The 26341-nt window shown below is 37.9% G+C and overlaps 1 protein-coding gene across 7 annotated transcripts in view; it reads left to right on the top strand.

Annotated features, from left to right (window-relative positions):
• Nucleotides 1-26341, top strand: part of CTNND2 (catenin delta 2) — a 607871-nt gene that overhangs the window by 291043 nt on the left and 290487 nt on the right. For all 7 annotated transcript variants that reach the window (XM_072330397.1, XM_072330395.1, XM_072330394.1 and 4 more), the window contains one exon: nt 26042-26076. In XM_072330397.1, the coding sequence (XP_072186498.1) occupies nt 26042-26076 (35 nt within the window). The remainder of the gene's footprint in view (nt 1-26041; nt 26077-26341) is intronic.

Genomic DNA, 26341 nt, shown 5'->3' with positions numbered 1-26341 from the left:
CCATTGTATTGCACTTCATCTTTAAGTCTTTGTAATCATCCAGCCAATTCCATGAGCTACGTGGAAGAGCATGCATATGTGTTTGTGATTTTAATAATACTTTAAGTGAAATCTGAAATAAAGAACTGATACTTAATCTTCGGCTTTGAGTTTTAGCACCTTATTTCATCATTATTTCCTGATTTCCCATTATTTCATAATTTCCCATGACAGCTAAAAACATTTATTCATTCTTTATCTAGCTGGGAATTAAGAAAACTTGATAGAAATAGACTAAATCTCTTACGCAAGTACAAAAAAGACATAAATTATTCCAACATATTCATTTTTGTCCTTTTGTCCTTTAAAAATGTTTGCATAAGACTTCTTGTGGAGAGATGGAACAAGCTGTTTGCTACGATACAGAGTCTATTTTTCAGTTAATGTAGTTGTCAGCTCAGGTATACTTGCATTTATGTGGCAGCTGCAGAAGTTAGATGACTTCAGTGACTTCCTCTTACTGTGGTCACCGAATAAAGAGGAAGCATTCTGTAGTGGCTACAGAAATGGCTGATATGGAAAACTAAAAGACTGTCTTGTGGGCCTGAAAGACAAGCCTCTTTTTGATCCCCTTTTTCTTTCCCACATCTTAGCGTCCACTTTCATCTGTCTTCATATTATGATAGGGCAGACACTGACCTTTTTAGGTGCCAGATCTAGCTCATTTGTCCTTTTGTAAAGCACTTGGACATAATGCTATGCAATGTAATCATCTTTGCATAAACTATGGAAAGGCCATGTTCTAGGCTGTTGGATTTTAAAGCAGGGAAGAACTCTAGTGTTATCAAGTAAGTGCAGAAGAGAAACTGAATGATGTGTAGGCCCAGCCCATTGGAATGTTACAGGCACTGATGTCCAAAAATCTATTTAATAAATATCAGATACAATAGACTTGTATCTGTTTTCCTTCATAATCATTAGAGAGTGAGTAGACTGTGTTTTCCCTGGTATGCCAGTATGTACTGAGTGTAGCATTTAAATTTTTGTGGAGATAAATAACCCTTTAAATGCTTAGGTCTAAACTTTCCCATTTCTTAAGCTCTGGGTAGCTTGTAGCTGTACTGGTTAACTGTCTTTATGAATATTTATGCCAGATTTTCAGAACAACAGTTTGCTATTGTAATGCTTTCCTTTTGTACTTTCTGTGCTAGAAGAAAACTCCAGTGCCTTGACTGGGAGAAACTGCTTTATGTATGTTGTAATCAGACAACCTCTCAATCTCCTTGATTAACTGATCAAACTAAGCGTTTTAATCAGACAGGTCATACAGAGGCATTTTCATCAGTTTAATTTGTATTATTCTTCACTTTTTTTTCTCCAGCCCTTTCATATAACCCCTTTTGAGTTTGATCTCTGCAAGCAATATTTAAATATCAAGAATATTTCACAAAGCCTTCCATCAAAACAGAATTTCTTCCAGTGTTTCTTATTCTCTTTTTGCACACAAGGTTTTTATATTGTCTTCTGCAACAGCATATTGCTCTCGCCTACCTGGGTGTTTCACCATGATCCCTAAAGCCTTCTCTCACTGTTTTTCCAGGACACATTCCCCATTCTCTAGGAAAGGAGAGAATTACTTAAAATAATCATAGTAATGAATTACTCATCTTTTGGCTGTTATAAAACATGTTTTTACATGGGGAAGTAATTACAAGCAATCTTTGTAATTGTTCCCCTCATACCTAACAATTTAACCAACTCCACTCATCATCAGGCTTTATAAGGTGATTGTAACATTTTGTTCCAGCTCGTCAATGAAGATTTGTTCATTAGCTGCACAGAGTCCTAAAAACTGATCCCATTTGTCACTAAAGATGTCAATGACTTATGAACATACATTTTGGTTCTCCCCAATTTTCTATCTGAAAAAAAATAAAATGGTATTGTGGAAACTGTATCCATTGTTACTTTTAAAAAATGAAACGTATCTCAGAAGAGAAACGAATTAGTTTGGTAATGCCTTTTGTCAGGTAAGTCTTTTTGAATGACATTTGGGATCAGCTCTAGCTTGGTCAATGCAAACAGAAAATATCTTAATGGACCCATCAGTAGTCTCAGCTACCAGAACGAAAACAAAGTGGGCTGATGAAGCAGTCATAAAATCCTTTCAACTATATTTGAACTGCCTACTCCATGGGAGGAGAGCACAGACATCCCAGACGCCTGTTTGTTCTCCTGGCCCTGGTATGTGACTCCACAACATAATTTCATCCTTAGCAGTTTTTAATCACACATGATTTACTTCAGAACTCATGCCCAGAGTAAATACACTGCCTTATTAGACTTTTCAGTTTGAACCAAGATGTGGTCTCATAACTGGAGTATAAGTGATGTGAAGTGGCCTATGTGGACTAAAAAGTGCTCTGGTGAGGCAGGGAGAAACTTGAAGCCAGTCTGTTGGAGAAAATTGGTGCCAGTCTCTTGCTCTTCATTTTATCTTTCAGCTACACATGGATGAAGAAGGAGCTGGGATAAAATTTTTGTTGAAGTTGTATTCTGTAGAACATAATGTGCTAAGTGAACCTGCAGTCATTATGTATATAATTGTTAAGTGTTTTACCGGGATAAAAAGTTTAAATATAAGGTACTAATTATACTTTATAGTTGAAATTTAATCAATAATATTTTCTAAGTTTACATCATATGAGAGATTAACCTTGAGCTTTTATGAAACTCATTGCATCAGTAGGTATGGACAGTCAGAATTGGAGGTCAAGGGTAAATAAACCTGTGTTTGAATTACTGTAACTGCCCTTCACATGCTACAGCTTCTTAAGATTTTGCACTGTCTATCTGTGGTAAATAATTTACCACCCTTTTTAAAAGATCCTGGAATACATTAACCTGTTGATTGGAAAAACTGGTTTCCTGTATTAAATTTTCCTGTTGCCATTGAAAAATCTAATCTTCTCTTTTTCATTATTCAAGCTTTCAAGCTGTTAAACAGCTTGGACAGTTTAGATCATGTAATACATTAGATCCTTACATCTCAAAGCAGAGTGCAGCGTTGAGATGGCTTTTCTGTTGAGACAAGGCTGTTTCTGTAGCTTGTAGTATGCCTGCAGGAGTGCACGACGTGCACGTTGATGACCATATCCAGTTATGAAGGTCAGCTTTCCTGTTTTTTGACTATCAGTCTAAAAAAACATTCCCCTTTACATTTCCTGTAAAAATTCCTTCAAACGATGTATGTTTATTCTCAACCTGATTATGAGGTTTGTATTTTTTTTAAGTCAACGATCTCCTTGTCCTCCTTAGAGTGATTATGCTATAAAAAAAAAATCCTCAGATAAAATTAAGTAAAATACAATAAGCAGGTGTTATTTTTAGCAATACTTCGTATCTGTAAATGTTTGCTGAAAAGCTTTTTTTTTTTTTTCTTTCTTTTTCTTTTTTTTTTTTTTTTTTCCTTTCATATTTACTCTGGAGATACTTATTTCAATTTTGCTGATTTTCTTTTTCCTTGTAATATTTCTAAAATCCATATTGTGCCTTTCTTGAGGTTTCCATAGAATTTGTAACATGAAATAGTTAACATGGGAAAAAATTCAAGTTTAGTTCCACCTTTTCCTAGAGGAATTGATGAATACATATCATATTAATGCTCAGGGATTGCCAACATCATTGCTGAACATTTATGAACATCTACATGTATGGTGTCATTGTAATGTGGCAGTCTTTCACAACTGAGATTTGTATCTTTGGTAGCTTTATCCTGACTCCAGAGAGATACCTTTCTCCCAGCAGTACTGAAGGTACCACTCAGGTGTCACCCTCTGTTATTTGATTAGCTACAGAGCTGGAAATTTCCATATACGTTATTTGCTCTAATTGACTGATTTTCTTAAAACAGCACAGACATACAGAAACAACAGAAGTTTTTTGAGTTCATAAAGAGGGTATCAAGTGTACGCTAAAATGCTCTTGAGTATTCGGGTACTACATCACAGGCTTGCTTATTTCAAGAATGTATTTTAGGATGTCATGCAAGAGGTAGATAGTGTCTCCCAGCCTGCCTTGTGCTAAGACTGACAAACAAGATGTGGGTTTTTGTTTTTCTTTTGTTATTATTACTTTTGTCTGTGGACAAATTGAGCTAAAACTCAATTCTAACCCACAGACCATCCAGCTGAGAAGTCCGCCTTTCCAGTTTGGATTCCAATTTAGACAATAAAATGAGATACTGGCGTAACTCAGATGAAAGTTCACAATCTAGTAGCAGCTGCTGTTGGGATGAGGCGGGGCTGCTGCCACCACATTTTACAAAAGCAAAGATTCCTAGTCATGCAAGTATGAAATCATGGCTGTTTTAACTTGTGCCAGTTTTTGCAAAAAAAAAAAATCTACAATGTTTGTTTTCTGTGCATATCTCAGTATCTCATTTGAACAAACAAGGATCTTTTTTTTTTTTTTTCATTACTTTTGTATGGGAAACTGTTGGTCACAGCCTGAACCTCTGATTAACCACCTGAGGCAAGTGATGAGTCAGCTGTGGGAGCACAGGTGAAGGTAATTCTGCTATGCTACCAAGAGTGGAGCCAAGCTCCACCCCTCCTAGATCGCATTTAATGGCTTACCACCATTAAGTTAGCATCTCTTTTTGGGGATTGTTTCTTTGTGGAGTTTTTGTGGTGAGCCTCAACGTTGGTGAGCAGCCATCTCAACTGGAAGCCTCAGAACTGGTGAGTCTTTTCTTAGACACCCTCTGGCTAATTTACTCTGTAATTACAACTATACTCTTGTATTATTCCAACTATACAACTTTTCAGAGTAAGAAGTAGAGACCATCTGTCTATTAATATTTTTCATAAGTTTCAAATATAGTTTTTCTGTAGTATCACATAGTTTCATATTTTAAGCATTCTGCTTGTTTTTACTTATGTATTTTTGACACATTTCAAGCTTGTGCAAAAAAGATCCTTTCCAAACTCAGTCTGAACTGAATGTTAACCTCTAACTTGTGGCTTTAATGTTGCTCTTTCTTGGCCGAGATACATCCTCAATTTTAAAAAAGAAAATCTTCCTGCTCTGTTTTGTATACAAATCTCAATTCAAATATTTGCAGATTGTAGTTAGCACATAGCTGGCACTTATCATGAGAATGTTCTAGAAATACAAGTTTTACGGAGCAGTTTAGATGTGGGGTGAGCCCAGCTTTTATCCTGGGTGCATGCTCTTTCTAAAAATAGAAGTGGTATTTCCAATTCTTGCTTTTCATCCAACTAAGTTGGTATGTGCTGGCAAGGATTTGCTTGGGGGGGAGGAGCTGCAAAGGTTTCTAATTCTCAGGATGTTTTCTTGGTTTGGAATCCCAGCCCCTTTCTTGAGCTGGCCATGAGATGATGGGACAGTCACACTTTGGGGATGTCAAACTTGAAAGAACTTGAGTTCCAGTATCAATTTTTTTCTTTTTTTTAAGCTTTTGCCTGATTTTGCTGTTGGTTTTGCTTTTGGGTGTTGGTTTTTTTCTCGTGTGTGTGTGTGGTTTGTTTGTTTTTTTTTGGTTGCTTTATGAAAATATGAGTCTCACTTTATGTATTACAAAGATGTGGCTGTGTTGTCATCCAAAGATTTCACTAATTCAGATAAGAATGGCTTAACAATAGATTAATAGAATAGTTATGTAAAAATATGCATTTATGATGAAAGGGATAGCAATTATTAAAATAGCTATTAATGGTAATTATTTTAGAACAAGATATACCACTATATCTGTAGCAAAAATAGTGTATTTCAAAAAAGCATTTAAGGATAACTAGAGTGAATTTCTTTTCCTCATGTGAAACCAGAGTACTACATCAAGATGAAGCCATATGCTGTAAATCAGTCAGAGTGCTGTGCTTCTGCTGGTGATGTCCCTGTGTGCTAGTGGCAGCTGCAGTGCTCAACTGAGTTTTTATCTGAGGCTTTCACTCCGTAGTTAGTGCATATGTTGGCAGGGACAGAAAAGCTCTTTAGCTTCAGCCGGGGGAAATGTGTCAGGTGAGACTCGCAGACCTTGCAGAGCACTCACACAGGTAGCAGGGAGCCTTGCTGAGAGGCAGCTGAGGGTGATCCAGGAACTGAACCAGGGCCAGGAATTAGTTTAGTTACGACACCAGGACCCTTCATCTCCACTTCAGCTTTACTTTCAGTGCCTCCAGTGGGGAACTGCAGTGTCAAAATTTGCAGAAAGTACAAGATAGATATTCTAGATAATTTTCAGTTTTTGAGCCTATGATATTGCTTAAAAAAAAGCCTGACATTATCTCAGCTTTCCTACAGTAGCTGCAGTGATAAATGAAAAAAGTCAAGATTCATACTCTTTTTGGTGTTGTATGTAGCTGAGAAGGTTGAAGCTGATGATCCTGTTTTTATTTGCTTTTGTGTTACACTTAGCAGTCATAGCTAAACTTTAATTCTGTTTTAGAACTTACCTAGCTTGAGCAACAGTGTTTTAGAGTAATTGAGTAATGTAGAATATCTTTGCCACTTGTCTGTTCTTTACAAACTCTTGCATGCTTGCAAATTACACAGGGATTCTAATGTGCTCCATCTCTTTGAAATTTCCAATGTAAAGTAAGAAAACGGTTGAGGCTTTAAGGCAACACTTCTGAAGCTGTCTTCTCCAGCCTCCCTGCTTACAGTGGCATCAGATGCTGCTTAAGGCTGTATCCAGCAGGGCTAGTGGATGGGGGCTCTTCATTTTCTCTGTTCATTTTTTTTTTTTCTTTGCAGTGAGTAAACTGGAAAAGAAAAATACTTTTTTTGTTTAAATAAAATTAGTTGCATTTTAATTTGTGCTTATTATCAACTCTCCTCTCACCTACTACCCCTGAGAGGAATTCAGTTATGTCTCCTTTACTGTTTACATCTTTATACTCACTGGTATGATGCTCCCGAGCTTTTGCTTCTTGAGGCTAAACAGTCCCAGCTCTCTCAGCCTTCTCCCATATGACAGAGGCTCCACCTTCGTGGTTGTTAACTCATTACAGTATGTCCACATCTTTTGTCCAGCATTGAACTCAGTACTCCAGAAGTGTCTCATCTATGCTGAGTAGAGGGGAGGGACCACTTCTTCATTTCATTGGTAGTGCTTTTCACAGGGCAGCTTGGGATGCTTCCTATAGCTTTCTATACTGCAACGTATTTTCTCATCCAATAGGACCCTCTGGTCCTTCTCTGCAGAGCTGCTTGACAGGTACTTAAACTCCAGCCTATGTCAGTGTTCTTGCTGAGATACAGAACATGTCATTCTCCTTACTGAGTGTCACGAGGTATCCATGAGACTGTTTCTTCAGTCTGTTGAAGTCTGAGTGGCAGCACAATGGTCTGGTCTTTTAGCTACTCCTCAGAGTCTTGCATTATCTGTGAACCTGCTGAAACTGCACTCTGTCCTGTTATCTACATAATTAAATTATGATAGTCAAAATGTTCACCTCCAGACTGACATTAAACTATGTATTATTTTCACCCAAGCACCTTTCCCTTCAATTAATAAATAGACAGCTGAAGAGCAGAGCACTTCTTAGTTTCCTATAATTAGACAAGGGGATCCAGAGCTTCAATTTGGATATAAAGGATGTTGGGTTTTGAAAGTTAAGAAAGAACAGTTATGGCTACATGTATTCATGCAGGATTTTCAGAGGGAGGGCCTCATAATAGCTTCATTTTGAGCACTGAATTTATTAGTTTGGAGTCTTACTCAATGATAAAGAATTTACTTCTGTGTTTGTTTTTGAGTATATGTGTCTTCTACTTTGTATATGTAGCTTCTCCTAAGTTTCCTTCTATCTGCATTTGATTCTTAAGTGTATCTTACATATGTCTATTTGCACTAGTTCATAATTCCTGACTTGATATAATTGATGGACAATAAAAGCCTATTAAACAAATATCTTCTTGGGGATGTGTTGTTTTTTCCAGGAGTATTCATTTATTGATTATTCATTGAAGTAGGCTTTAGTTAAATGTTTCTGTAGTTCACTCTGGTCCACAGAGGTCTTGGTGATAATTGTACTGGCTGGATCCAGTAATGTATCTGTATAAAAATCAAAGTACTACTCACAGCCTAAAAGATAGAAACTGATAAACAGTAGAGCAGTATTTAGACCCAGAAGTCAGATGGAAAGAGAAAAAATGGTAAGAATATTTAAAAGGTTGAATGAATTTTGAATATGATTCACTCTGTAATGTGTAGAGTGATAATATCTTCAAAAACCTTTAAAAAAAAACCACAAAAAAAAACAACAAAAAAACCCAACAAAACAGTTATTTCTCCTCCTACTTATATACTCCCTTCAAATGTTGGAAGGCCACAATGAGGTCTTCCCAGAGCCTTCTCTTTTCCAAGATAAACAAGCCCAGTTCCCTCAACCTTTCTACATAGGAGAGGTGTTCCAGCCCTCTGATCATCTTAGTGGCCCTCCTTTGGATTTGTTCCAAATGCTTCACATGTTATTGCCAACATGTATGTCAGTCAAGTAGGAATGCAGTGGGGATATGACCAGCAAGGTGTGCTGCTCCTCCAGAAGTTGAGAGACATTCCAGCTGTAGAGAAAGGTGGTATTATCTGTTGCTGTAATGAGGGCCATTTTACTCAAATTCAGTTTGCCTCTGAAATTGGAAAGGAAGTTAATTAAAGAGTATTGGCAAAAGTATCGTGCCTTATAGGTTGAATACAGAATATCAGATACCTGTGAAAGTTGAGATGGAGGTAATCAAACAGTGGAAAAGCCATTCTTAAAGAAGCCTGATGTGTTGTCCTTCTTTCTAGATGTCATGTCTGATTACCCTGCTCTTACATGTGGAGGATTGATAGCCTTATATTGTAGTTATGCTCATTTCCCATCCTGAATGTGGCCTCATCTCCGGCATGGACACTGGACCCACCTTTTAGATAGTCTGTCTCAAATTCTGTCTCTAGCCTTGTCTTTGGTCTCTGTCCCTATTTCCTGCTGTTCCTGGTTGGTCTGCCTGGATGGCCAGTGGCCTGGCTCAGACCTGCCATGCCTTGGATCTGTCAGCAGTATGCTGCCCAGCTCATACATGTCAGTGCCGCTGGTGCAGGCATGACATCACAGTGCAGCATGATCTTGCAGTTCTGTCACAGCTCCCAACTGTGAGCTGTTCCTAAACGTCACTGCAGAGAAGGTGTGACACGGCTGCTGGTAGGGAACAGGGACCTCTCTGTTTCCCTTTGTTAGATCCTCATATTCCTTGGAATCACATTGGTTTGAAAGCATCAAAATAGTTCTGGTGGGTCTTATCCTTTGATTCAAATTTGCTCTCTGTACAGTAGGCATATCTATAAACCTGAATTAGTCACGTACTTCCACGTGCATCTACAAAATTCTGTCAGCAAGGACATGTGATAAAGCCATGTCACAATTAATTCCTTCTTGTACAGTTGGAAGAGTAGCATGGTCAGGATGGTACTTTACAGGTGTTGTGTTTGGAAAGATTATTGTGATGAAAAAGAAACAGTCAAGGAAGAAATGTGGAAGAGAACTCCACAAAGGAGGGATTTCCAGAAAGAGATCCTTCACCAGCAGCAGTCAGCCCTGAAATGGGGTCTAGGAGAGATCAAACCAGTCTCTACCTCTTCTGGTTACACAGCTGAATTGCCTTCACCTGCGCTTTCAGGGCTGCCTCAGTGTTTGCCTCAGGTGATCAATCAGTGGTTCAGGCTGTGACTCAACAGTTCCCATTCACTTCTGATATGTAGTGACTCTTTTCCCATGTAAGAAAAACAGTAGTTAGATGACAAGTAACAGCATACACTGAAAAACAAACCAAACAACCACAACAGAACCCTTACGTTTAAAATATGTTTGCTTAATATATGATTTTGCTTTTGTTCTGATACTGTAACTTAAAATGCAGACCCATCTAATGTATGCTGCGGTGAAGCAGTATGGAATCCAAAAGTAAAAACAGGGATCTTTGTCAGAGCCAGATGAGTTGCAAAATAAGATCAGGGTAATCGTGAATACAAAGTAGTGTGGAAATCAGGGCATGTAATCCACATCATGTTAGGGTATGACTTTTTTAGGACTCATTTTCAAGTGGACGACACTTTAGTAAAGTAATAGGATGGGTGCTATGAATTCATTTTTGTAAAAAGGTAAGCTTGAGCTTGGTGGAAAATTGAAGAGTAAGTGTGGAGCCAGCTGACCTCAAGAAGTTGAATTTTCCACACACACACAACAACTCAAGTCAAATGCCTTGTAGGAGCTGAATAGACTGACAAGGAATGATTTGTATTTCTTTTTCTCCAAAGTGTTAGGTTATTCTTTGCTCTAATATAAACTTGAGGGTTGAAGGAAAAAGGGGAATAAGGCTATCTGTTGTCAGGCAGCATCACAGCTCAGATAATACCCTGTTTGTTCTTGACAAGTTGTTCTGCAGCAATGAGAAAGGTTGCCCTCTATGTCACGTGCGTACCTCGTGTCAGGACTTTTGATAGAGAATTTCAGTGGAGGCAGGCTTATTGTTGAGTTTCAGTTGTTTTTCAGGTGATGACACACGTCTTATTGCTCTCTGCTCAAGAGGAAATTGAAGTAGTTATTTTCTTTCAGATACTTTGCTGAAAATGTAGAAAAAACTGAGAAAACGGTATCATGGGATTTTTCTTCTGTTCCGGCAATTCAAAATCATATTTTCACAATGAAGAATTAAAAATCAGAGGCTGAATTTCCCTTCTCTTTTTCCCATTTCAAGCGCTGCCCACAGCTTAAATGCAGGCTAAGTAATAATAAATGCAGCCAGGTGGCTCACACGTAATGGTCCTAGTTAGCAGGACAGAAGTGGCAGTGACTCCAAAAACACTGTACAAGACACAGTGCAAGACAGCTGTTCTTTTCAGATTGCATTGTGTTGGGTCAGAGTCTACAGAACTGAAATTTATGTAATGAGTGTAAGTAATGATGTACTCAGAACATACCTACTCTGTATAAATAGCTTACTGGGTCCATCTGTGCCAACCCGTTCTTCAGCAGGGGCACTCAGAGCAGGGAGGAAAGGCCCATGACCCCAGGCAGCTTTTGGAGATCTCCAAGGAGCTGAATTTACAGCCTGTCCAGGCAGCCTGTGCCAGGGTTCTGTCACCCACACCGAGCAGAAGTTGTTCCTGGAGTTGAGGCAGAACTGCTTGTATTTCACTTTGACTCACTGACTCTTGTCCTTTCTCAGCTCCTACAGATTTGGGTCAAATCTGAACTGCATAAGGAAATTTAAAGGATCCATAAATAATTTATGATAAGTATATTTATTTACTGGATAAATATTCTTTGGGATTCCAAACCAGCAAAATTGCAGTTTGGTCAGAAGATTTTATTTATTGTTGAGAAAGAGACAGTGATAAACCAGGCAATTAAGCCACCACTCTCATATCAATTCAATGAGAAAAGAAGAAGGGCAAGTCTAATCCTTCTCCCCCAGTTCTAACAGTGTCTTCACCCATGTGCTTGGCAGTTTCTGGACCTCCCCAGCACTGGAGTGAAGTCAACCTTTTACAAGACAGATCTGAGAGTGCTGGCAAGTCCAACAGGTGGTGGTTGTTTCACATTCCTAGCTCTGTCCTTTGCTGCCATGTGGTCAGTCTGTGATGGAGCAGCATCTTTGCAGGTTACCTGTTTTTAATTATGAATTAATTATTTAAAGCTTTCCTGCTGCTCAGAAGCAGATTTCACAGCATATGCAGGACTTAATGAGACATTTTTTTTTCCTTGTAATATATAAAATTGTGTTTTGGGCTCACAAAGCTGCAGAAGAGCAAGTGTTTGAATTTAATCTCTTTATTTCTTAAGCTAAAAGTAGGACAGAAAACGTTCATCCTCTACTAGTGTGTAACATCTAAACTTCATGTGATCTGTCTGCTTGCATTGTTTTAGATACAGTATTTCTAAAGATCTACAAGATATTAGCATCATGATGGTATCTTTGGTAAATAAGATTGTTATGGAATCATTCAAAGAGTTCTTAATGGCCAAATTTTGTTTCCCACTTTCACCTTTAATATAAACAGCTGAATGATTCTGAACTACTCAAATGAGTCAGTGCTATTTATATGTATGTAAACGTATGCATACAAACGTATAGATGTATGTATAAACACATATACATGTCAGGTGAGGAGCTACATATTTCTGATGGAGATCAGAGGCATTTATTTTCCTTGAAATCTGGAATGTAAAATTACAACTGACTAGTATTTGTCATCTTGGAAGATAATGCCTATGGAAACAAATAGCTATACTTCTAATATAAACTTATGGCTGTTCTTTCTCGACTGTTCTATATTTTTTTTATCTCTCAGTTACAGATGGTTTTCCCATGCTGAATTAAAGAATTAGTGAATGTACCAGACAAAACAACATTTTAACTTAGTGTTGAATGCATGTTGTAGTCACTGTAGTAAACCTTGATTTTTCATTTTGGCCCTCGATTTGTCTATCAGTTTTACTGAGTGGATATTTTGGAGTAGTTTACTGAGTTCATGAGTACTAGAAATTGTGTTGTTATGATTAGTTATATTTTACAGATGACCATAAAGTATTTTCAGAGTTCCTTTAATTTTCTTCAACAACTTCTTCAAAATCTATTTATTCTTTTTCCTCATTATGAAAAATATTCATCCTAGGAGAAGGAAAACAATTTTCAGATTTAGTTTGCTGTTGAAATTAAATCCAAGTAATAGTAAGATGAGGTTTAATCTCATTTGAAGTTAACTTAAGAATCAATAAGTCCAGTCTTACTGTGGTATCCGAAGACTGGCTTAATACATGTCAGGTGCTGATCTTGTATCATCTTCAGTTTGTCTTAAACCTGGAGAAAAATCTGAGTTCAATCCAACACTGATATTTGAGAAACTTCATGTCATTTCCCTCCTGCTCCAGATATCCCAGATATTAGATCTGTATTTCCTTTCTTCACTTTCTTGGAGAAATCTGTTTTATGCACTGTGTGAAGCCTAAATGAAATACTGGGCATATATTTCATTTTCTAAGAGCCATTAGAATTCTAATTATTAGCAAATTAAACTATGAAAGTCAGCATAGGCTTAGGTGGTAGTGATTTAATTTTCTTCCTGCATTTCTTAAATAGGTACAATACTTTGTAATGTTTAGAAAGTGGAGATTATATAGTTTGCTATACTGACTACTACATCAGCGGGTGCTTTCAAGTATTCTTTATAGACTCTTATCCTTACCCTTTTTATTCTTTAAAATGGAAGCACAGTAAGATCTGGACACAATTATTAGCACTTGAAGAATGGCCATGCCTTCTAGCCAGTGCCAGATGACCCTACTGTGAGCAGGGTGTTGAGAGAGGTGGTTGGGAGTAGAAGTCCATCTCTGCTTTCAGCACTGACTTTCTTTGCACTAACGTTCTAGGACTGTTCTTTCTCAAAAGGTCTACAACAAGGGTGGTTTGTTTTCTTAATTGTTTCCACCTATTAGCTGTAGCATTTCTGAACTCGGAGAAATGAATTTGATCAAGGCCAGAAAGGATTTGATTTGTACTTGAGGGAAATCATATTTCTTTCTCTCTCTGAGCTTTATTTTGCCTATAGAAGCAGATTTCACTTTTTGACTGGACTATTTTCTAGATGCACTGACTGGACAAGTAGAAAAATGCAAACTAATTGATTTTATGAGTAACTCTTAACCCTATAATGAGATATTTGAAAGGAAGGAACTTATATAGTTAGTAAAATGGTGAGATAACTCAGTAGACAAACTCCTGAGGTTTTATTTAGAGTAATTAGAGAAAAGAAAAATAAAAGCAAAGCTGGAAACTTTTGTTTTATGTGCGCATGTTTTGGATGATGGAACACGTAGATGGGTGTAGGTTTTACTTAGTGATATGCACTGTATGAAACTGAACTGGACTCCACGTCTGCCAGCTCTGGACTGGAAAGAATTTTGATTGTTTTGAAGAAGTGATGTTAAAGAATCCTAAAGAGGGATTTGCATAGGTGACCAACAGGTTACCTTTCCTAAAATTTAGGAATCCCTTCACCAAAATAAAAGGCTTTTAAAAATTAAGCATGGTCCTGTATCTTCCAGTGTGGCGCTCAGCTAGTTTTTGGGGATCTGTTTCATTTCCCTTGTCTGATTGTTCAGCAGTTAGTTAGAAAATTAGTGGTTTCATTTAATCTAATACAGTTGAACATTTTGCTGCATAATTATACAATTACTCCAGAAAATACTGGGTGGTCCCTTGAGCAGAATGAAGATCAGCGCCCCATCTTAAGTGCTACCACGTTTTAATTTCATATGCTTTGAGGATGCCAATGGACATAATTATCAAACAGGCCTTCAAAGCAGTTAAATTCTGCTGTTGAGGAGTACTGAGTTATGACCACAGCGCTATCAGAGGTGATAGAATAACAGATGTCTTAAATTTTTACAGGTGATTAAAGGATATAGCTAACCCTCTTGAATTTTTTTTTTGGAACTCAGTGTGAGAACCTGTAATATTTTGTTAAGTCACCTGTCTGGTGCACTGGGGCTAGATTTGTGTCAGGAAAGTTTGTGGCAATTAGATAACAAACAGCTTTCACTGTTCCAAATTGCACAGATTGAAGGAAAAAATGGAATAAAAGAGTAAAATTAAACTGTAGTGCAGTGTGAATTTCACACTTCCAGATTTTTGTGCAGAGAAAGATGGTCTTTTTGGCAGTTTAAAGAAACAATAATATGGAAATACAGGGGTAAGTTTTTCTTTTCCATGAAAGATTGCCCAACTCAGAAGAAGCAAGAGAGCTGAAGAACAAGGTTTAAGAACAAAATCAGCGGCTTGGTTACAGTTGCAAACAAGAATTTTGCTATTACTGTTATCGAGAAGCCAGATGAAATCCAGAAGTGATTAGCAGAATTTCTGAGATAACTGGGCACTTGCATCTTGATTTGATCTGATTTTCAGTCTCAATGTTGTTACAACTGTAGCTCCTCATGGTGTACTTATCTGGCAGATATTAAACTAAAACTCAGGCCACACAATATTAGGAAATCACGTCTTCAAAATTCTCTCGCAACTTTTACTCAGTTTTGAAATGAATAGATTATGTACGTATGCCATGGTTTAAGAGATTGAATACTGAGCCATACAGTAAGACTTCATGTTCCAGGTGTGTAATATTTTTCAGTAGAAAGGCGGTTTCAACCTTTTGTTAACAAAATAATTGCAAAGGCTTGCTCTTGTTGCCAAATAACTATTTAATATTTTATACTGTACTATTCTGCTAGGAATAAAGACAACGCAAAATGTTTTTGTTCTCCATATCATTGGCATGTTGTCTGAAAATTCTTGTTTTTTTTTCAGTTTGCTATCAGGACAGCCTTTTGCTGTTTAAGAGTATGCATGCATTAAAAAGAATAAAAATATACGATGTATTTCTTTAGTCATTTGTAGGCAATGAATTAATGAGTCTGAGGGAACTGATTAATTTATTTTTCCCCTCTGAGCATTAGTGGGGAAAAAATCTCAAATTAAAGACTGTATTTTTATAGGGCTAAATTCCAGATCTGTGTGGAGGTTGCATTTATTTTTTGTCAGCTTGCATTAATGTAATTTTAGTCATTTTCAGTAATGAATGTGTGATTAAAGGTTATCCATATAGCTGAATTGCTGTTATTACCATGTGCCATTTTGGTTACTTGGTTAATTTGTCAGCTCTGTATACCAACAGACAGTTTAGAAATAAGAATTTTTACTCCCATATTTGAAATAATAAATCAATAGCAATTGTTCAAGGGTTGATTCACCCATCTGATCAGCCAAATTACTTTTACATCCATCCAACAACTTAGTTTGAAAAGTAGTTCTCTGCTGCTTTTACATTCATCCACTGAAAAGTAAATTTAAGGGTCATAATTTCTTGTATATGTGATTCTTGGTGTTGCCTGCTTCTCCAGTGACTGAGTTTCTCCATTTCTTTGTGTTTCTGAATGTCTGGGAAAATGAAATAGGCATCTATGTGTGTGCTACATCACGTAACTATCATCAAGCTTCATCAGGCTTCAGGATCACAAGCTGAGAGTAATTAGAAGGCTGAACTGGAGGGACCATTTGGGATCTAGCCTGGCTCCCTTAAGTTTAGAGTAGCATCAGCTCTTTCTAACACATTTATCAAAGAACGTTATAAGAACAGTTGAGATTTGGCCCCCTCACCACAAGCAGGATGGTTACTTACATTATATTTTAGTACATTTTCTAAATTTCCAGCTAAAATTTCAATAAACATCTTTGTTGTTGTACCACACAGAATCACAGAATGGCCTGGGTTGGAAGGAACCTCAAGGATGATGAATCTCCAACCCCCCTGCTACATGCAGGGCTACTAAACTCTGCATTTAGTAATAGACCATGCTACCCAAGGCCTCATCCAACCTTGAACATCTCCAGGGATGAGGCATCCACAACCTCTCTGGACAGCCTGTTCCAGCACCTCATCACTCTCATAGTAAAGAACATTCCCCCTGACATCCAACCTAAACCTTCCCTCCTTCAACTTAAAACCATTTCCCATTTTCCTGCTATTATCTACCCTTTCAAAGAGTTGACTCCCCTATAAGCTTACCATACTCTTCTGAGTTGACCTTTCACAAGCTTTGTTTTTCTCTTCAAAAAAGAAGTGAATTAAACTAATAACACCCTGAACAGCGGAATACTCTCCAGTCTCCCCAGTGCTTTGTTAAAACAGTTCATCAAGCACGCAGCCATTAGCAACTGACTTTGAAGTTAGCCCAGCATTAAGTTGAGGCTGGACAAGTGATGTCCAGAAGTTATTCCAACCTGAATTGTTACATGATTATCCCTCCTTTGGCTCCAAAGAAAACAATTTAACACATCAAGTAAACTTATCTTTTTAAGGCATTAAATCATTTACTTAATTTTCCCTTAAAAAAAGAACAAAAAAAATGTTCCTTCTCCCTGCAGTACCTTTTCATGTTTCATGGCAATATCTCAAGTCCACACATCTGGTGAGGAATACAGAAATAAAAAACGGTATATAAGGTGGAGATGGCAATCTATGCTATCTCAAAATGCAGAAATATGTTACTGTTAAGAATATTTTTTGTTAGTTTCAAGAGACATCCCCACTATATTTTGGCACAAAGGGTGTTTGATCCTGGGCCACGCAGCCAATAGCAGGCCTAAGCTGTGGGAAGGGGAACTGCAAAATAATCAGCTAAGCAAAAAGTTCTGTCTTTTCTTCAGTAGGAAAGGGGAGGGAATGGAAAGGAGAGTTGTTTCAGTGGAAAGAGAAGGCAAAGGAGCCCAAGAGGGGTCGGTTTCTTGGAAGGAGCTGAGTGAAGCTGATGTGAAGAGGCTGTAAGGGAAGGGAATTGAGAAGTGGTGTGATGTGTGATTTCATGCAGTGTCAGACCATTTGTGTGCTGGGAGGTTTCAGCATGGAGCGTGCTTTCTGCAAGGTACAGCCTGTCTGGCTTCTGTCTGCATTATTTCCCAGAGGAAGTGCTGAACTTGAAATGAGTCATTCCTCAAAAAAACAGAGAAAACCACTTTCTTACTAGCTACTGAGGACAATACAGAACAAATAGAGCGGTTGCAATAGTCCTAACTAAGTGAAGTCACACTTAAAATAATTTACGTAAAGCGATGGTCAGCCTGAGTGTCTTGGCTGAATCTGCATTTTAAGTTTTAAGCCTTGAGCAGAAGGGGTCTCTCTGTCTGAGGTGAGATAAAGAGCTTCATGTTGCTGATGCATGTTTGTTATGTGCTGCAGTGCATACCTATCCCAAGAAGAAATATTGCAATATTCTAATGCACAGAAATGGATTTCCTCAAAGGAATTTTAATTACATCGCACTCTTGTTTCTTAAGAAGTTAATTCACTGCTACCAAATTCCAAATCCATAGAGTTTCAGAAAAAAATAAATAAATAAATAAATGTGTTGATTATTTTTTAACTAATGAGGATCTATTAGAGATTGTTGGAAGGAAGGCTATGAAGGTGGTGAGGGACGTAGAGGACAAGACCTATAAGGAGTGGCTGAGGCCCCTCAGTGTGCTCAGTGCAGAGCAGAGGGGCTGAGGGGAGGCCTGATGGCAGCTGCAGCTCCTCACAGGGAGTGGAGGGGCAGCGCTGAGCTCTGCTCTGTGTGACAGTGACAGGGCCCGAGGGAACGACATGGAGCTGTACCAGGGGAGGGGAAGGGTGAAGGTTCTTCACCAGAGGGTGGTCATGCAGTCATACAAACTTCCCAGGGCAGTGGGCACAGCCCCAGGTGCTGGAGTTCAAGGGGCATTTGAACAGTGCTCTCAGTCATATGGTTTGATTTTTGAGTGGTCCCATGTGGAGCAAGGAGTTGGACTTTTTGATCCTTATGGGTCTCTTACAGCTCAGGCCACTCCAAAAATAATGCCTCCTATTTGTTTCCATGGAAGCTACAACAGTTGCAAAGAGTGCAATTACTCTACTTGATAGCACAAATTCTCAGTTACAAAGCACTATTTTTCAATATTATCACCATTAGCTATGCATTTTCATCAAATGTGAGCAAAAGCCTGCATGCCATGCTAATAAAAATGTGCACAAGAGGAAGTGAACCACTATTTCACAGCTACAATGATAGTGATATTGCTAGGAAAATGTTTCCCATGCAGTCCATCTTTCATCAGCCCAAGCAGATGGAAGACAGAAGGCACCAAATCTGGATCCAGAAGGATCATCCCTTCCCTTTCCCCTTTTCCCTTTCTTCTTCCTTTTCTCTTTCCCTTCCCCTTTATCCTTTTCCATTTTCCCTTTCTCTTCCCCTTTCTCTTCCCCTTTTCATTCCCCCTCCCCTTTTCCATTCCCTTTACCTTTCCCTTTCCTTTCCCAGAAGACAGTACACATCACTTTATCTGCTGAGGGCTGCATCTTGAACTTTTTCTTTGATGGTGAATTCACATCGTCACTCCATGCACTGCCATTTTGATTTTGGCTCATAATGGTGCCACTGTATCTCATCACCAATAATGAAGCAATCCAGGAAACGGTCAACGTTGTTCTTTCTGTTCCTGTGTGAGCATTTGTTGGGCCCATCTGGCACAAATTTTGTGATACTATAACATTGCCACTGTCATTCCCAAAGTACTGAAGCTGATATTAAGCTCTGTATGGAGCTCCCTGGCTGTAGTCTGCCGATTTGTGCTGATGAATTGATTGAGACGCTTGTCATTCTGTGGTGTGACAGCTGTGTGTGGCCCTCTTGAACATGGCTTATCTTTCATATCATTGTCACCACTGCTGGAATGCACCACCCACTGCTCACTGTGCTAACATTAGCTGTTTGGTATCCAAGCATCACTGAATAATATCAATGGTTGCAATTTTTTCTTCATGGAGGAATTCAGTGACGCACCTTTGCTATATTCTCACTTCTGTGTTAGATGCCATTCTGTCAGACTGCCCTTCTCCTGCCATCTGTCACGTGGCAACAAAATGAAATTGAATACTGGCAGAAAGGTTCAACATCTACTGCCATAACACCAGCATCATAAAATAGAAGGTGTTACTTTCAGGGAAGCTCCTGTGTGATTGTATGAATCTATTATTTAGATGCTTGATTTGAAGAGATCCATCATTGTGGCTGAACAAAAACAATTGTACAATGTTATCCAAACTGACACTCTCTGAAAGCACAGGAGAATTTTTACTGTGCTCCTGTTTGGGTAGTGCAGTTTGAAAATGAACTAAATACAAATAGCTAGTGAACCAAACAGGAAGAACTACACTATTATCTTATCAGAAATCCTCCTATTTGTGAACCGTCATCATTTTTCTTAATTATTTAATGAATTAAGGGAAGCTACACAATGAATTAATTTGATTTGATTTTAGCTTCTCTAAGTAAGAACATGGGAATGGTTTTATTGATTCAGAATTAGGGTTATCTAAGTCTGTACTCTGTCTGCCCCAGGAGATATAAATGGTCATCTGTGGAAGAATAAAAATAGGAGCTATGTAATCCTAGATTGTCTAATATTATTATTACTTCCAAGTTTAAAAGCACAACAAGAATTAAAATGCATCGTCCTTCAAATTCTTCTCCATGGTATATTTCGGAGAGTTTTCACACAGGAAACTAATGGCAAAACTGAATCTAAAGAAAACTGGATGCTTCTGGCAAGCTAAGTAGCAAGTGTTTTGTTTCCAAGTGGCAGAGTTCAATCAAAACTTAAATAAATGTTTTCATAGAATCATCAAATGCTTGGGTTGGAAGGGACCTCAGGGATCATCAAGCGCCAGCCCCCATGCTGAGTGCAGGGCCACCAACCTCCATGTCTAATACTAGACCAGTTAGAATTGATCCTCTCGTTGACTACTTCAGGAGTGAGGATAAAAACTGTTAGAAAATGGACCATGTTATGTTCTCTTCATTAAATAGCAGCCTTGCTGCCTGCTTTGTGAATACATTAGCAGTACTCTAGGCAGAGAGGAAGACTGCTGCAGGTGCATGCTCTGTGGTTACATTGTGCTCATACTACTGCAGCACATAGAGCATTAAATCTCAAGTAAGAAGAAATAGACTATCTATTACTAAGCATAATCAGTGCATGAAAAGTGGATATAAACAGTCTGGAACATTTAAATAAAGCCACTTTTAAAGGAAAGCGTATCTGTCTGCACACTGCTGCATCAGTTTTGAGATCTTAAGGAAATTCTGTGCGTAATTCCCTGTATCTTTGGAAATAAATACTAAACACTCATTATAGAGCCTTAAATTTCCTCTATTTATTTTCTAGAACCTGAGGAATTGTAAAAATCTGTCTGGAAAGAAAGAAAAAAGAATAAGCCATTCCCTTTCCTCACAGGAACTTGTAGCAAGGCCTTCCTAGTACAGGTGGGAATTGACCAACAGTTTGCACAGAATCAGAACTGCAGGGGTTGGAACGAACCTCAAAAGATCCTCAAATCCAACCCCCTGCTAAAGCAGGTTCCCTACACTAAGTCACACAGGTAGGTATCCAGGTGGGTCCTCAATACAGAAGGAGACTATGCCAGTTTCCTGGCACAGTTATCTGTGAGGAACTCTGTAACAGCTGTAAAAGTTTCTTTGAAATTCAGAGGGTACAAAAGGTCAGTGATCAATAAAGTATTGGGGGATTTGAGGAGCAGGGCTTTCTCTTTATTACTTTATTTTTTCTTTTTCTTTCTATTTTTTTTTTTTTTTAAATTATTTTTTATTTTTTACACTTGTGAGGATTGTTATAAAGTATGAAATTAGATTTATTGGACCATCAAGAGGACTTGTTGATGTGATAGCAGAGCTGATACCATAGCTGACTAATAGAGTGTGGTTGAGGAGAGGTGAGAGCGTCACATCTATGGCGGTGACTATTGCAGTCAGAAATTCTGACGTAATTCTAAATTGGGCAACCAAGAAATAGTATGGAACTGGGTGGCAATTAAGATCTTTTTCTGCGGTAATTGATAGGAATTATATTAGATTTATTCATAGTCCTGTGTTGTTTTTTTTTTTGTCTCAGTTGGTACCAAAGGTTCGTTTATTTACAATATATTAAAAAATATATACTGATTATTTAAGACCTGTTCCTCCTTTGCTTGATCCAGAGTATGAGTGCTTCTCACCCTCCATGCTTTCTGTGAAATAGGAGTCTTTTTTGTTCCACCTTCCACAAAAGAGAACTTCCAGAACAGCAATTTAAAAATCAGTGAGACGGTATCTGCCTGTAATTATATACAGCTATGTTTGTGAGGCTCCATTGCAAAAGTAATTGAAAAGATTGTAGCTGATACAGCTCCTCGTAAAAGTCCTTTTATGGCTGTTTTATAGTAGGGTTAGATATAATTTCATGAATTGTTTTAGAAAACAATAGAAAGAACCGTCTTATGTAGCAGATAGTTGCAACACTTCCTCAAACAACTGAATGACAACTGGAAACTTAATGACTTTTCCACACAAATTGGGACATGGCCACTTGTTGGGTAATCAAAAGAATGCAACAGTGTGGGTTTGCCCTTGAAGTGTGTATGCAGGCTCTGCAATAAATTGAGAGATGTGCTAGAAAGAGTGACTTAAAGTCCTGTACTCCTTCCCACCAAGAAATAAGAGTCTTTGCTGCAGTGCTCTTTTAAAGATCAATAAGGCATGTGACTTGAATAAGATAGCCATGTGCCCTGATGTTCATCTGCACCAATATATTTGTGTGCAGGGGTCAAAGAAAGTGAACTTTCACATCCTGCCTCTGGTCACTGTTCCAGGACCCAATCCTGATGTAGACCCTGCCCCAACTCCCAGAGATCTCAGCCTTAACACCACCCTGTCCCTCTGTTCTCCATCCCTATGGAGCAGCCTGCCATTGCTGCCCCCTGGCACCTGCACTGAAAGACAATCCTTGGATATCTGTCCAGACTTTATGACTGTTTAAGGATATCTTGGGGAGATTTTCTTCTGCCAAAGTGTTCCCCACCTCTGGGTTACCTCCAATGAGGGTTACTTTTATGTAAATATGTCTCATGAGCTTGTGTTTATTTATAAGCTACCAAAACTGCTTTGGACTCCTGTAAATTGTAGGGTGAGGAGTTGGATGGCCATGCATTTCTCACCTTGCTTTGAAACTTCTGTTGGTGCCAGCTGCTCTGGGGCAGCTTGGTGGCCTCTATGGAGCCAGTCTCCTTGGATCTCTACCAGTCCACTTGAAGAGGACACCTGCCCTCTTTATCTTTGCTTGAGATATGTGAAAAATCAATTGAGGTTCCCAAAGGCCCCATTTGCTGTGTGCTCCTGGGCATACTGTAGCTCGGATAGTGATTTCTCTGTCCATGCCTAAAAACAAACTTCTGTGAATAGTCAGACATCTTTGGGTGACTGCAGAAACTTGGCATAGTCGCTACTCCATATAATCCTGAGCTTTCCACACTGCAGAAACAGGGGGAGTTCCCGGAGTGCTCTGTTTATGTAATGCTGCCTCAAACAGGAATTCTGTGTGCATCTTCTTTTTGTCTTCTTAGCTTGAGTGAAGACATCAGAACGTTTGAGTTCAGCTGGAGTCAAGATAACAACTCTGTGGACATTCACTTTGTTCATACCTACCTATGGAGATAAAAGAACTTTAGTGGAATATTTCCTTGCATACATAGATATTAAGGGTAAAATTTTGAGCACAGTGTAGCACATACTTAGAGAAGTTATGTTCAGCAGTTTCAAGATGAACATGAAGAGCATTCATTTATTTTCATGAAGAAATCTCAATTTTTTTATCATTGTTTGTTTGTTTGGCATTATCTCCTTATTTTTACATTATTCTGCTTCCCAGGTATCTTCTTCAGTAATTTCTATTTCTAAAGACAATATAAATATATTTACATCAAAATTCTATATAGCTGCATGGTGACACAGGATTTTTTGTATAATACTAATAGAATGAAGTAGAATTGTCATCTTATTTGTACTGGAACATGTGAAATATATATAGGATGAAATGACTACCAGTGATGAGAGGAATACAGCAAAGAAATCTTTCTTATTTGTTTTATGGTTTTGCGTTAAGGGAGCTAACGATTATATCTCCCTGATTTAATATTAAATTAGTATTTTATGTTCCTACTTTCTTACACTATAGTAATGTACTGCTGGTTCAAATCTCCCTTTTTGAGCTCAGAAAAGATTGGTTCAGAACTTCTCAAAAAGGTGCTTTAATTTTATTGACTTCTCAGTCAAAGTTGGTAGGGTTTGCATACTTTTATAATGAGGCACAGGAATAATGATCTTACCTGTAGGAAAACTACAAAGCATAAAACTTTATTTTGCTCAATGTGCTGAAAAATTAATTAAGGTGAGAATACCTTTTATATTTATTTTGCTGGGCTTTTTTTAAGCATTTGATGTCAGTATACTGTCAGTTGCACTGATCTCTTTCAAAGCTGGAGAACACTTAAAAGAGAAGCACAGAGAAGGGATTTTACTCAGTGATGCAGATTTGACACACCTATGAGACAGTCTATAGACTCTGTGCAAGATATCCTTGGTTTTTTCAGCCAGGAATCCTTTCCAGGCCAAGAGCATGAAACACTTGTTTTTAAAAAAGAGTAGGAATAAAACCAAAACAAACCAAATCAAAGTATGTTGGGATGTCTAAGTGTAAACGCTTTTAATATGCTGGATCAGAAGTTAACATTAGGATGAAAAGTTTGTTGGCGAGTCTTGTTTTCTTCACTGTGGAAGTTACAACACATATTAAAAGAACATTGCTGTGTCTTTAAAAGATTGACTAAAACCAGAAAAGCCAAAATATAGTTATATAGTATATATATAGTATATATTCAGATGAATACACTCAGTGATCACTACTGATCAGACACTACTCCCTTCATGTATCAGTACCATGGTGATAACAAGGGTCTACGCTTTATGTGAATTTACTGCTTGAAAAGGGAATTCCTGAAGATGATAGCTCACTCTTTGTGCACAGACTTGGATTTTCTTTTCTTACTGGCATGGATGAGATGACACTCCAGTGTTGCTGCCAGCAAGATTTAGGAATTTGTTTTGCCAGCAAGAAAGCCATCCGAGGTATTGAATTTTGTGGTGTCACTTGAGGCGATATCTATCACTTACATAGAAAACTCAGTACTGGAGGTGGGTCTGTATAGCAGGGAAATATGTGCTGCTTATTATGGATGACCCTAATTCCAGAAAGGAAGGATGCTTTCAGGTTGCTCACTTGGCTTTGAAACATGTGCTGTTCCCAACTGAACCTTCAGTTCAGAAAGTCAGGCAAAAGGAACTGCAAAAGCAGCCACTGTCCCTTGTCACCACCAAATGGGGTCAAGGCTACGTTTGAAAAGGCAATTTCAATTAAAGTCATCTCTTCAGTTCAGTACTTTGCTATAATTATTTGCCAGAGGACTCTGGCTGTGTTTATCTTCAATATTATTAGCTTCAATGCACTCGAATGCAAACGTTTTAGCTGAGTGTCTGATGGAAGGACTAGCTTCTTAATCTATGAAACCCCACACCATCATCATCAATATAAACCACAGGTGGATGATATTTGGAAATTAATGATAATCTGTAGATTTGAATTTGTCAGATTAACACTTGCGATGCCAGCTGGAAACTAAAGCATGCTTTTAGTACTATTTATATGTAAATCAGGCAATTATCCTTTAAAAAAAAAAAACAAATTTGATCAATAATTAACTTAGGTTATTTTCACCCAGAAAGAAGCATTTCATTTCACTTACATTATTCTTGTCCACAGAACATAAATGCAAGGAGCTCTATTCACATATTCATAAGAGGTTCAGCATCCACTAGGAAAGGAGGAAACGATTCGCGATTTAAAACCCATGTGCTTCTAGGAAGAGCATTTATTCTTGACATAAGAAATAAATATTTGTTTTCTTTGAACCCTTTTCTTTTTGTGGTTGTTCCTGTTGATTTTTATTTTACCAATAGGTGCAAAGATGTACAGAAAAAAGGTTTTAATCATGACTATAATAATCAATTGACTATTATTAAAAGTATTCTGAGTGATTTCAAACCTCATTGTTTTCTTGGCTCGTAAGAAAGATCTGTAATGAAGGACAGGCACATCATGCCTTTGAGTAAAGAGTATGCATTGCCTAACTGAATATGTCCTTCATTTTATCTACCAAAGGAAAAAAAAAGCTCATAAAATCCTAACCTGTACACTCATGTACATCCTCATTATTATAAATTAAGACCTTCCATTGCTTAAGAGCTTGTATATGAAAGCACGAATGCTTCTAAGTTTACTTTCTTGGGCCAATTGAATTAACATAGCTGCATGTCTGGATATTAAAAGTTTAGTTAAGAAATAAAGTTGCTTCTTCCGTGCTGAATGAATGCTGTGCAAGTTATTCCTGAAAACAAAGGAAATACATAAAATAATGCTTCATAAACTCTGCTATTTATTCGTAGGTCAGCTTCTTCTCAATATATTTAGATCTGCAGATTGGTGGCACAGTACTGAATCATTTCATAAAAAGTTAACACTTTTTTCCTTTTCTTTGCAGTTCAACAGAAGAGCAGTTTCACTGGCAAACACAAGGTAATAAACTTGTTATTAGAGTACAACATTATAGTAGTACTCTATCCATATGTAGTACATATATAGTAGTAATCTATACATATGTAGTACATTTCTCTCCCATAAAGAATACGCTTCCTACATAAGGTAGAAGGGAGAAAAACATGCATTTATGCACTAGTTGGGTGTTTTCTACTGTTTGAAAACCTTTCTGAAATAATAGCAGAACTTAGCAAAAGTGGTTAGGGCTGGCGAATGGAGCATCTGCATAGAATAAAGCCAAGTT

This window comes from Excalfactoria chinensis, chromosome 2, assembly GCF_039878825.1.
Source record: "Excalfactoria chinensis isolate bCotChi1 chromosome 2, bCotChi1.hap2, whole genome shotgun sequence".
Classification (NCBI taxonomy): domain Eukaryota; kingdom Metazoa; phylum Chordata; class Aves; order Galliformes; family Phasianidae; genus Excalfactoria; species Excalfactoria chinensis.
Note: the sequence above shows the minus strand (reverse complement) of the source record. Positions and strands in the feature narration are given on the sequence as shown.